Source organism: Rhineura floridana, chromosome 10, assembly GCF_030035675.1.
Source record: "Rhineura floridana isolate rRhiFlo1 chromosome 10, rRhiFlo1.hap2, whole genome shotgun sequence".
Lineage (NCBI taxonomy): Eukaryota > Metazoa > Chordata > Lepidosauria > Squamata > Rhineuridae > Rhineura > Rhineura floridana.
Window position 1 is genome coordinate 36,564,950 of NC_084489.1, and position 14,081 is coordinate 36,579,030.

Sequence of the window (14,081 nt, forward strand, 5' to 3'; positions counted from 1 at the left end):
AACCTTCCTCTGTCTCCCACAAGCAGCACCTCGGTCTTGTCAGGATTTAGCTTCAGCCTGTTCCTTCCCATCCATCCACTCACGGATTCCAGGCACTTGGACATGGTCTCTACAGCCAACTCTGGTGAGGACTTAAATGAGAGATAGAGCTGAGTGTCATTTGCATGGAAAGTACTAATATTCATACTAGTAATCTTGCTTTCAACCCCCCATTACTCTAAATACAACTCTTGATATCCACAGGTAACATCCACAAGACCTCTATGCCTTTAACTAAGTATATTTGGTTTATTAGGCTCGTTCAGACAGAAACTACTACATAATGCATTATTGTTCAGCAAAATCTAAACAAACCCAGCCAACTGAACATAATTTATTGTTTCTGAGTTCTTGCTAAACATTTCCTGTGCAGTTAAAAACTTGTTTGTCTGCTTAGAGTTAAATATTGGTAACCTAATAAAGCAGAATGTTAAGCTTTGGACTAAACAAACATACTTTTTCACAGGTTAAATGCTTAAAATAATGAAAACAAATCTATCCATATGTATTATGTTTAAACATACAGTTCTTATAAGTATAATTTTTGCATGTTTACCCTACTTCTTGTGTTAATTGTGTGAAGGAAACCCATGAATTGAAAGGGGCTGGCAGTGCCCCTGAGGTCATGCTTGTTTCCTTCTCAGTCTGCCAAAATCCAGTGTTCAGTAAGGATATCTGAGCCACCGAACCCTATGTGTAGATCTTTTGTAGGAGCTAAAACCATTGGACATGCTGGCTGGGGCTAATGGAATCCAACAACATCTGGACAGTCACAGGTCCCCTTCCCCCAGGGTATACACCTGCTTCATTTAGGTGTAGCTTAATTTCAGCAAGGGCTCACTGGGGTTTTGCCCCTCAACATATTATATTGCTAGGGTTCATTCCTAAAAGATATGAACTTTGAGGATATACAAAGTATTTCCCTCTTATTATGAAACAACCACACACAGTGCTTACAAAACTGAGAACAACAGTACGAATTTATAAAGACAGTGATATCTGATCCTTTGCACTTCTCATGTTAGAAACAAACTACATGGCCAGTCATGTCTCTGCTATTTTGCAATTAGGATAGAATATCTAGCCTAATATAAAAGGTGCTGCCTTGAATAAGCTCCTTTGCTGATGCTAAAAGGAGTTTGCATCAATGTGATTGTATTAGATCAAATCACAAATCATCTGCATAATTTACAGCACAATCCCATACATATTTACATAGACGTCAGTCCTACAATGTTCAATGTGGCTTACTCCTAAGTAAGTGTACATAGTCTACAATCCTATACATATTTAGCTGGGAGTAAGTGCTATTGAAATAGGATGAAACAGACATGTATGAGATTTCACTGTTAGTATACCAATGGAAAATTTGCAGCTCTGGGTCATAACAGACCTTTCTCACCTAATTCGCCTTATCCAGAGGCAAGTTAAATTGCAACTGGGCCTATTTTTGTATGTCCCACATTACCAGATCTACACCATCTAGGTCAGGAGTGGGGACCTGTTGTCTACCATTAGCCCAATCAACTCCAGTCAGCATGGCCAATAGTCAAGGATGACACATGATGCAGTCTAACAATATCAGGAGGACCACAGGTTCCTTCACCCATGAATTAGCAGATGATAATTTTTAGTTCCATGCCATAGAAGCTTCACTTTCTTATTTCTTCATATCAAACCTCTATTAAAGACTTAATATATATTGTTAGTTTCTTCTGGATCAGTAGTAACCCCATTGGCAATTGGTATGTTATATTTATTAAGTGCCAACAAACTAATAACAGCAATACGACAAGTACAAGCAGTAGGTCAGTGGGGTTAGGAAACAGAACCCAGATAAGCACTTTCGGTTGCTGGACTATCAGCTCCATTACAATCCCTCAAGAGGCTCAAGAGTTTCTCATATATTTTAAGCTCGGCTTTCAAATTTAAACTAGCATTTCCCATTGCAAAATGTAATACTATCTTCACTCTGTCCCAATCCTGAACTTCATAAAAAATAAAATAAAAACGTCAGTTGCCAACTTCATAGAGTGAAATGGAGACTTCTGCTTTGACTTAGTTGTTATTATCATGGTCACTTTGTATTTGCAACCATATTTTATTGGGGTTTTTTGCATGCACGTAAATACTCTAGAACAGGATTGTAGAAAGTGTTAAAGATTTGGCTAATTGAGGAGGGCCCTTGACACTCTTCATCATCCCTAGAAAGAGATTTACAGTTCTGTTTTTCAGGGATAAAAATTGGGCCAATAAAATGTTTAAGATTACCTGAACATCTTACTCCCTGAGCAATGAGTCCCCACATAAAATTGGCACAGTATTCACACCAGTGCGGACCTCGGAATGTGTGGACCTGCAATACAGAACAGAAAACAATCCAGGGTCATTAGAAGGCAGATGGCCTGACAGATGGAACAAGTAGAAGAAAGCAATAAGTAACAAAGGACTCGGTTATGAACAAGTCTTCCTCACAGATAACTGCATCCCAAATGCTGAGGGTAGTAAGAAGCCCAGGGAAAATAAAATTGCACTGGGTCTCAGGGTTCTCTTCATTTCACAAGACAAACCAAACCAAACCATCACTGTATGGCACTGAAATCAATCTTTTTAGCTGTTTTAATGGGCATATTGTTTTAATATGCTGGTGAAAGTGTCAGAAAGAGCCATAGCTCAGTAGTAAGGCACATGTTTTGTATGCAGAAGGTCCCAGGGTTAATCCCTGGCATCTGCGGGAGGACTAGGAAAGCCCTCCTGATCCAAGATCCTGGAGAGCCACTGCCAATCAGTGTAGTAGACAACACACTGAACTCAGAATAAGGCAGCTTCATATGTCCACCCATTTTCAACTTCATCCTAAAAACAAAATGTGAATGTAATTCCAATTAATTTCAATGCGGCTTAAAGCTGGTTAACATGTTACAGCCACTATGTAGATGCCATATTAAATGTCTATGTATGGTTGCTTTTGCCATATGGCGAGTGCTTACATGCATCAGATTACATATGGTTCAGACAGTTTCTTATCATGCCGCTATAAAGCTTTCTTTTTAGATGTTTGTGGTAGTTTTGTGAAAAATCATGATTGGGTGGCTTGCTGTTAGTAACATCTGTCATGTGGATCAATTAAGGCCAGCAGAATAAGGTGGTGGGGAGGGCTGCACCACTGCAGATAGTGATGCATTTTAAAAATGACTCTAAACATTAAACAGAAAACCTCATTGAAAGTAAATAACAACAAAACTAGGCTGCTAGGTAGAAAGGTTCTGTCCCAGTTTGTGCCCTGTTGTTCTTGTTTTTTGTTTAAATGTAGTGGAACATTCAAAGTGTGGTTCCTCACTTACAGTCTGAAGTATTGTATTACTGTCCATTCTACCATCTGAGCATTGTGCTACATCTATAGATTATTAGCCTCCATATGGTGGCTGTAATGTGTAAAATCTGTTCCCCCCTTTTTGGGGGGGGGTAATGGTTGTGATCCAGAGCATCTGAAGTACCCAGAATGAGTCTCTCCTCTTCTATGAGACTCATATACAGGCATGTAGTCCCATGCATACCAAAGACTCCTTTGTCATAGAAAAGAATGGGATGCCTCTGCCCAGGAATCTGGATGGCAGCACTGTTTTTTTAGATTGTGGTACCAGGCTGCAGATTGGACTGAAAATTCATTGAATTGTAGAGAACCTTTTGATACAGCACATTAAAGACAAAAAGGCAATGTTCTGAAAACTCGATATCCTTTAATCACATATTAGAACAAGAACCAGATAACTTCCTTATGCTTTCTAATAGTGTTAGTTCTTGCAGCTTGACTTCCAGTGGTGTGAGCAGGCCTTGCTTTCTTGGCATTAAAAAAATAGCACTATTTTTAAAGAATCTATGTCCAGACAGAAGTTTCTCTTGGGGAACAGTTAACGCACAAAAAAGGCAGCAAGATTCCTTCATAAATATAGATTTGGACAATTTTGGATTTCCCCCCCTTTCTGTCATAATATTTCTGTATAGGCACCACCCTTCTCTGTTGGTTCAGGACAATTTTTGATAAACTATGCATCTGATCTAATTTGGAGTATTTTGTTGTTGTTATGTGCCTTCAAGTCAATTATGACTTATGGCAACCCTATGAATCAGTGACCTCCAAGAGCATCTGTCAGGAACCACCCTGTTCAGATCTTGTAAGTTCAGGTTTGTGGCTTCCTTTATGGAATCAATCCATCTCTTGTTTGGTCTTCCTCTTTTCCTACTCTCTTCTGTTTTTCCCAGCATTATTGTCTTTTCTAGTGAATCATGCCTTCTCATTGTGTCCAAAGTATGATAACCTCAGTTTCATCATTTTAGCTTCTAGTGACAGTTCTGGTTTCATTGGTTCTGACACCCAATTATTTGTCTTTTTCACGGTCCATGGTATGCACAAAGCTCTCGTCCAACACCACATTTCAAATGAGTTTTCTCTTATACGCTTTTTTCACTGTCCAACATTCACATCCATACATAGGGATCGGGAATACCATGGTCTGAATTATCCTGACTTTAGTGTTCAGTGATACATCTTTGCATTTGAGGACCTTTTCTAGTTATCTCATAGCTGCCCTCCCCAGTCCTAGCCTTATTCTGATTTCTTGACTATTGTCTCCATTTTGGTTAATGACTGTGCTGAGGTATTGATAATTCTTGACAAGTTCAGTGTCCTCATTGAAGTATTTTATTAGTCATAATGAAACAAAATTATAATGTGATTACATGAACCTTTATATAATTAACAACACTACACACACCACAATCACTAAACAAAAGAGATTATTGTAACCTTGACTCAAAAGGAGTAAAGAGTAGACATTCTGGCAATGATTGGTCAATTACTGATTTTTTGCATGTTTGAATCAACTACCGACACAGGCAAACTATTTTTGTCTTCATACCCTCTCCAAGTTAAATAAGTAAACTTGTTTCATTGAGACCACAAAACTCTAAACAGATCCTTATTCAAGAAAAAACACAGTAAGTGCCATTTTGCTACAAATCTCCATACAAGTAATGACAATGAACAACATAAGATAAATAAAAAGACTATTATGCAGAGAATAGTAGTCTTAAATACCGCATTAATGAAGCAAAAATCTTTTGAAATCTAAATCATGATCAAGATATCCAACACTGAACCTTTTACAGTTTAGTATAATTAGCATGCTACAAAATGCATGATCTGTAATGTCTAAAGCAGCTCAAGTAAAGTAGGAGTGTCAGGACTGAAGTTGTTAGCAGTGCAGTAATTGCATATTTTGACATATTTAGTGTGATTTATAATTAGTTTGAAGTTGGGTAAATGTTAGAAATTTAACTTTTTTTTCATCTACTGAATGAAAGATGTGACAGCTGTGGCCCAGTCCCATAATGAAATGCCCACACAATCTTTATTTTAGGATTATTCATATGGAAGAAATGTGCAAGGAATTTCAAATGTATAATATATACTACTAAGTGTTCTGACCCCTTCTAACCATGTGTATAGCTGATTAAAACATACTTTGATAGTTACGGTGAACAAAGCCAAATGCCAACCATTATTGCAAAGGTAGAGGCTGTATCTGTTCAATTTTTATATAGTTCAGTAAAGAGACATTGGGGTTGTTATCCAATTTTTAGTGGAGTTAAGAAAAAACTGCTGTCTGATAGACCCATTCAGTCTATGGATATACAGCAGTTCAATCTAGCCAGTTCTATTGGCATGTGGTAGTATAAAAAAATCCTGATTCTTCATTTGCTGTATTTGTCACAAATAACAAGGTAAACAGTGAGAGATAGAGACAGGTGAGTGTCTTGGAACATAAATGATTTCAGATAAGTCACTCATATTTAAAAAGTTAATTTGGCCCATAAACCTGTAATGGGGGCTCCTCACACGAGGAAATTAACATGTATCTTTTGAAATGGAGATGGTTCTAATATTATGTAAGATCCCTAAGTATGTGATAACTTCCTTAGCCCACTGAACTTGTTCGTTTGAATTGGTAACGTTAAAGTAAACTTTGCTTAATTTAAAGACCTTGGGCAAGATCTAGTGTTTTCACCAGTGGTCATGACAGGACTTCTCCTTCCTCTCATCCCCCTGCATTCCAGACCATCTCTGGAGGGTTCCCCAACCTTTCAGAAGAGATTTGGGGAGACTACATGGGGAAGGAGAGAAAGAGGAAGTTCATTTGTGTGAGCAGAAGTCTATTGTACAAGTGGGCTGACACGATTAAATGTCATTCCCTGGTCTTGTTCTAATTTATCTTATAGTTTAAAAGGGTACCAGAGTTTTCAATTAGTGAAATAAAAGCTGGTGTGATAGTTCATTTCAAAATAAAAAAGAGTGCATCATTGATGCATGATAAAATATTATGTTCAAGGCCTCAAATAGTAATTCAGGAGATAGTTATGGAGGAACCTAAAGGCTCTGCTGTGAAGTGAAATAGAAAGGGTGAAAGCCAGCAGCCTTGATGTGTTCTCCTTTTTAACTTTATGAGGTCTGTCCAACCTAGTGCTCTCCAGATGTTTTAAGATACAATTCCCATCAGCCTCAGCCAACATGGCCAATGATCAAGAATGATGTAAAGTATAGCCCAAAACATTTGGAAGGCACCAGGTTGTAAAAGGCTGCCCTAGAGTATGAAATGCTGTTTGTGGGAGACAAGGGAAGGTTGGGGGATACAGACCTGGTGCGTTTGCCCCTAAAAGACCAGGTCCGTAGCCTGGGGGTTGTTCTTGACTCCCAGCTGTCCATGGAGGCTCAAGTTTCAGCAGTGAGCCGGGCAGCTCTGTATCAACTTCATCTGATACGGAGGCTACGCCCCTACCTTCCCAACCATCTGCTCCCACCGGTGGTACATGCCCTGGTCACCACTCGCCTAGACTACTGTAATGCGCTCTACGTGGGGTTACCCTTGAAAACGGTTCGGAAATTACAACTGGTACAGAATGCGGTGGCTCGTCTTATTAAAGGCAGCCGCCGGCAAGATCACATCACTCCTGTGTTGAAGGAGTTGCACTGGTTACCGGTTGTTTACCGAGCCCAATTCAAGGTGTTGGTCTTAACCTTTAAAACCCTATATGGTTGTGGCCCAGTTTATCTGAAGGAGCGCCTCCAGCATCGGCAGGGATGCCGCTCAACAAGATCAGCCTCAGAAGACCTTCTCTTGATCCCACCAGTTAAAACAGCTAGACTGGTGAGAACTAGAGAGAGGGCCTTCTCAATAGTGGCCCCCACCCTGTGGAATTCTCTCCCAAATGATCTACGCCATGCCCCGTCTATGATGAGCTTCCGCCGGACCTTGAAGACCTGGCTTTTCAGGCAGGCTTTTGGGGCGGGTTAGGTTCTTACTGTTTTTTAAATTTTTTAACTGTTTTATGTACTGTTTTTACCTTGTACGTCGCCCAGAATGGCTGGACAACCAGCCAGATGGGTGACTAATAAATTTAATAATAATGATAATGATAATGATAATAATAATAATAAATAATAATAATAACAATAATAGCAGCCTTGATGTGAGCTGTAGTGAAAAGTTGCCCCAAGCAGTTTTTATAAAGAAAAAATCTGCAATATTGTCCATGAAATCCATTGGGAAACATATCTTTTGTGCAACTGTCCTCTTTTTTTGTTCCATATGTTATCACCATACAGTATGGTGCACATAAAGAAATCTGGAAGAGAATTTGAGATCCCACACCTGGTGTAGATACCCACTGGTCTATATATGTCTTGAACTTGTCACAAGACTTGTATACTATATGCATACTCAGGGTTTTTGTTTTTTAGTAAAAAAAATGAGGCGCCAGTACTCGTATCTTGATAAAAGTACCATGAGTGCCATCACAAAATGACTCGCATGGACAGCAAAAAAAGAGGAGCTGGTACTCTGTAACAGTGAGTACTGTCACCCCCCCCCATATATTCCCTGTATTAACCCCCTGTCAACTTGTGCTGACTGAAAAAGTCAACTTGTAGTTGTCTGGCTCTCTGGAACATGCCAGGTTTTTCCAGTAATAATATACTGATATACTGTTGCCATGCTATTGTTAATAGAATTATGACATTTCCGTTCTGAGAAATAGGAAAGTGTGGACTAAGAATATTTGTTAGGTTGCTGGTCTGTAGTTAATATCATGCAAAGGAGATGGGACTCTAATGGTGACTTAACTTCCAATGCTTATATTAGAAGTGGTGGAAACTATGGTAAGAACCATTATGAATATCCATGCTTGGGAAAAGGTACCAGATAACTGTTTGATTCAATCCACATGGACAGTGCAAGTATAAAACAACTTATATAGACTACCAAGTTGAGAAGGGTTGGACTCGGGGCTTCTTTGCCATTCAGAATAGTGATGTGTTACTGATATCTTTCCCTACTCTCCACATAATATTTTCCTCTGTTTTCTTAATTACCAATGACTTCTAATTAATCTTTTCTTTCATGTGAATTTTTTATAACCATTTAAATTTGTGAATCTGCTCATTAAATATTTACATACTTAAATATTCATTTGGCATTAGTTTTAATAAATGTAATAGTTTCATGACTTATTGTGAATTACTTTTACACTAGGGCCCTGCTTTACAGCTCTTTGCTTTACGGAACTTTGCTAATGCGGCGGTCACAATTAAACTAAAGCCCCACTCATACGGCGCTTGTTCCGCTTTTATGGTGGTTTTTGGGCGTTGCATGTCATTCTATTCAATGAGTTCAGCAGTTTTTGCTTTTCAGCGGGGGTCCACAACGTAACCCACCGTACGAGTGGGGCTTTACTGTATAATAAAGCTTATGTCTTGTTTTGCACCGAGGGATTCAAATTTGATAAAAGTTACCAAGATTTATCAGGTGCAGAGATTCAACTGCCAACATGCATGCTTCTACTTTTATTTTCTCACCCCACACAGAATATACACAGCTCTTCTCATTCTGGCTGCTGTGTTTATACAAACAGAAAAAAAATAGATTTTCATATGTTTTCCTTAGTACATGCAGTTGGTTCTTTCCAACATAATAAATAGTGGAAGAGATGCATGCTCATATTTGAGCATTCAAGTATTTCTAGATTAGGGCACCGGACTTTAACTCCAACATAATGTGACATTTACAAAATGATAATAATGACACACTGTTGTATTGGTCTTACTATCCAGTATCCATTTTACGGATTGTGGCTCTATTTACTTCTTAAAAATTGTAGCATTTAGATAATATTCAGGGCTGACTCACACCGCATGTACCTCATTGTTCCATGACTTATCACTTGGATGATTTGCAGGCAATGATGTAAACTACCTCCACTAATATCCACGATGCCAGGCTATATGAAAGTTTTATTATATATTAAATGTGTGATGGTTGTTTTATTCAAGAATGTAAATGCTTAATGTTTGATCCACTGAATGATGAATGTGTCTGTCTGATTCTGTCTTTAGGTTCTCAGACTGTTTAGCTTCATGGTGACCCGGTTCACACATAATGTTTAGCCAAGCCAAGGCATAAAATGAACAAACAAACATGTGGGCTCTTGGAGAAATCACAGCTGCTTTGCTCCTCCTCCAGCTTTTCTGCTCCTGTGCTGAGTTGAGCTAAGCCATGGTTTGGCTTAGTGTTATGTGTAAACAAGGTCAGTAGAAGTACCAGCCAAATGCTTATAGAAATTAAATGCACTTGAGCACATTACTATAACACTGCCTTCTTAATCTGCTCTACACTAGGGTTGCCATAGTGCCTGGTTAGCTGGGTTTTACCCGGATTCTATCCATGCCACCCAATGCCCGCTTAGTCCATTCAGTGGCCTGGATTCTCAGCTTTCATTTTTTTTTTTAAGTTAGTCTCTAGCCCTTGTGGATCCAGAGACAGAAGGCAAAACATGGAGGCAGTTTTCTACCCATTTTGCCCAGACTTCCAATGCAAAGTATTTAGAGTTTTCACCATAGAGATAACCAGGGCTTTAGAGCGACGGCAGTCTCCATCCATAAAGCCCATAAGCCTACCTCACTTTCTTGCTTTTTCTTTTAGAGCTTTGGCAGGCGCATGTGCTGCCCACAAGTAATTTTTTGTTGTTACGCAGACGCCCTTTGCTTGGTCAGGTTGCTATGGTGAGTCCAGGGGATGGTGTTTCTCATGCGTGAGCCGAATTGTGTTGCGGGCCCTTGAGTGCGTGTGTGGGGAAGACTGGTGGCTCCTGAGTCCCAGGCAATGTTCAACCCCAAGGGATCAATGTAAGAGCATATTTTAGTCATAGAGGAGGTCCTGCTAATATTTTGTCTAGTCTACAAAATTAAGTCTAAAATCTTTTTACAATTTCTGTAAAAGATTTCAAACCTTTTATCTTGGCTAACTCTAATATCACATAGTTTATAATAACATTCTCCTGTGTAGTACACTGCTACAAACCGAATTCATCACATGTTATAGTCATTCTGCCCCTGTGTTATCCTATAGGTTTTTTAAAACGGAGCTAAAAAGATGAGGAGAAAATATTAAATATAGAGGGACAAAATATATATTTTTAGAGAAACAGAATAAATGTGTTGATTACTGTAGTAGAATACATGATCAGATTGTCTCTTTAGATTTACTTTTAAATGTACTTTAGATGTGCTTTTTAAGACTAGTAAACTTGTATCATTTACAGTGCAATCCAATACATGTTTTCTCAAGTAAGCTCCATTGGGTTTACTGAGATTTACTCCCAAGTAAGTGTGTATTGGATTGCAGCCTTAATTATTTTATGTTTGTTAGATTTTCTATGTATATATTTTTTAAAAGAGATATGTGGAGTAATTCAAATAGATTTTGTTCATTTTCTTTCACTACCTCATACTGAGGATATGATCAGAATTTCCCATAGCCCTGGAATAATTGTTCCCAGTTAAGGCTATTCTGCCTGCCTCATTTAGCATAGATGTTCAGTGTAAAGTTTCACAAATCAGTGAGAGATATTTCATATATTTTAGTCTTCTGTACAGACTAACATCACGGTATTGCAATACAGAATTAGTAACCTACAACAGACGTTAAAGAAATATAAGGAACAAAATCAGCAGGGAAATATTATTTATTTATTTATTATTTTATTTATATCCCACCCTTCCTGCCAGCAGGAGCCCAGGGCAGCAAAGTTGGACCAGTAGCACAATGCATTTAGATCTAGAACTTATCTTATAGTATTTCTAAAATTATTATCTGAACCTTGACTTGTTTTTAACAGTGGAAAGGCAGGATATAAATCCTCTTAATAAATAAATATTCCATAGTATTGGAAACTAAAGTCTAGATATTTAAGACTGAAAATGTTTTTTTTTTAAAGATACCTCATATCCTCCCCCAGTTTTTGGTGGTAATTATTAGGCATAAAAACAAAACAACTGGACAATGCAACCATTAATATATTTAATTTACATAATTGCATAATATGCAAATTAGCCTGCTCAGATTTGTGGAACTGGAATATGGCAACCCTACTCTACACTAATGACAGAGATATGTTAGGTCTGTTTGTGACATCATATAAAAGAGTAACTTTGCAGAAGATTATTTAACCAACTGTAGCTGATTATTTCCTTCTCTTTTTCTGCATTAACAGGAAACAGAAGTTATTAATTTGATGCCTAATAATTTAAACTGTAGTTCCTGGTCTCATGGACTCGGAAAACATGTAAGGCAGTGGTTCTCAAACTTTTTTGGTTCGCGGCACACTGTAAAACATATAAACATTTTCTGGCGCACTTCGTATACAAAATTAAAAATATGTTAATATATTTTAAACTATGAATAAAAGGTGCCTTGCAAGGGGGGTACATGGGAGGGTTGCTGTGCTGCTTTTGTGCCCGAGAGCTGGAGGGGATTTCCTGGTTCTGAAAAGCACTTAAATCAGGTCCCCTCCTAGTGCTGCAGCCAATTGTGTGCAAACCTCAGCTTCGCTGAAGCTGAGGCGGCGGCCTGGGCCAAGTCCAGGCCTGGCGCAAGTGGCAATCCTGGTTGGAGGGGGGGGGTCAGAGGATCACAGGCAGGAGGAACTGAGCCCTGATTTGCCCTGGAAAGAGAACTGAAAAGGGAAGGGGGAGTAGAGCTTTTTTTTTTTTGCTACTGCAAAAGCCACCTGCGCCCCCCCCCCGCAAATCTCTGTTGCAAACTCCAATGGGGTCAGTGCGCTTTGGAAACCGTCTGCAAAGGCACGAGGCAGAAAGGGGGTGCAGGAGGGAAAGGTGGCAGGGAGGGGTCCCCTTACAGCGGACTCTGGGGGAGAAAGCCCGGGAGACCCCAGCCAGCCCCTCTGGTCTCTCCCTCCCCCCGCCCCACCCCAATTACCTGCCATTTGAGTGACAAGTGAGCTTGCAAAGTGTTGTGTTTGCCAAAGACAGGGCAAGATCATTTGCTGCTGTGGGGGAGGCTTCAACCCTGGCCAAAGAGGAAAAGCAGGTCCCAGAAGGGAAAGAGCTGGAAATGCTGGGGTGTGTGTGTCCAGTGGGCACCCCTCTCCAGCAGATGGAGCTCCCACACAACAACAGGAGGGAGGGAGGGAGAGGGAACTGATAGAACAGACTGGACCTGCACCTCGAAGGAAGCCTAGGGTTTGGTGGGCAACCGGGGGAGGTATTTTAATTTTAGTAGAGGGGGCAGGCAAGCTTTTGCCATGCCACTCAACTGGCGGAGGGTGGCCAGCACATCAGGAGACGCCAAGAGACTACTCCCCACACGCAGCCGGGGTGCCACCACCCTCATGCTGCCTCTCTACGACACGACCCGCCACCCAGCCACTAGTGCCGGGCTTTGCCACAGTCTCTCCGGAGCCCCTCCACTCCCTTCCCTCACATGTGCTTCCATCGAATCCATGTGCATGCTCTCGAAAAGCCACCAGCACAACTAACCTGCCTCAGCAGGCCCACACCGGACCATGCCGCTCATGCCCAGTGCTAGCCAGCCAGCCAGCCCACTTGCAGAGCCCAGGAGCGCCTTGCGCTCGCCCGCCTGCCTGCCTATCGACCTCTCTTACTGTCGTGCAATTTGACACCCACCCACTCCATTGGGCAATGCACCCCCTTATTGCCAGCACCTGGGGCGGTCCGTTCCCCCGCCCCCCCTTGGTATGCCACTACATGTAGCCTATTCCGCTGTCTGGCTCAAACTAATATAAGTGAGTCACCAGCCTGCATCCTAAGCAACCATGCACGCTGTCATGGCCCCGTCAGAGGACTCCTCAGATGAGGACGACTCGGGAGTAACAGCAGCAGACCCAGGAGCAGCAGGAGACACGGAGGAGCCTCCTGAGAATCCAGCTCCTTCTGCCCCTCAGCTGCAGAGCACCCCAGGGACAGCAGAGGCCCTGCAGCCAGACACAGACAGTGAATAGGATACTCCCCCCTCACCTGCAGAACATAGACAGCAGAAGGTCAGGCAGAAGAGAGGCAGGCCTGTCTCCTTAAGGCCCAAACGCTGAGGGCTCACACCTGCTGTCCATCCTGCTCTTTATAAGGCACACCTTGGCTGCAGCTTGTTGCTGACTGCAACGTCAGGTGTGGCTTTGTGTAGACCTAGTTTCCCTGCAGCATCTCTTTGACTGACCTCCTTGGCAATTGATCCCGGACCTCCACTGACCTCGCTTCTGGACTTCTGACTCGGCAAGTACGCTTCGGCTAGGCCTGGCAGATTTACAACCTGACTGCTGGCTAAGGACTTTCCTTCCCTGCCAAAGACCCAGGAATTTCCAGCCCCCCCTGACACTGCTGATGCAGTGTAGAGCTGACACACGCATGCATGTTTTGAATGCATTTCAAACGTTCCACAGTCATGTTGTTTGCTAGCTGTGTACAATAATAACTGTTACCCTATACAAATGGGTTTCTTCTCATTTCTAAAATATACTTTCATAATAGTCGCAGCACACCTAGCCACCTCTTGCGGCACACCACTGTGCCACGGTGCACTGTTTGAGAATCACTGGTGCTTGGTTTGGACATAGCACTAATGTATGGATGAGCCTCGGGCTCACATGCTACTCTTTCTCTTGCTTCTCTTGCATGA

General features: G+C 41.1%; 1 protein-coding gene across 2 annotated transcripts in view; it reads right to left on the reverse strand.

Moving 5' to 3' along the window:
* CHN2 (chimerin 2) overlaps positions 1-14,081 on the reverse strand; it is a 222,132-nt gene that overhangs the window by 17,395 nt on the left and 190,656 nt on the right. For both annotated transcript variants that reach the window (XM_061585590.1, XM_061585589.1), the window contains one exon: positions 2,311-2,395. In XM_061585590.1, the coding sequence (XP_061441574.1) occupies positions 2,311-2,395 (85 nt within the window). The remainder of the gene's footprint in view (positions 1-2,310; positions 2,396-14,081) is intronic.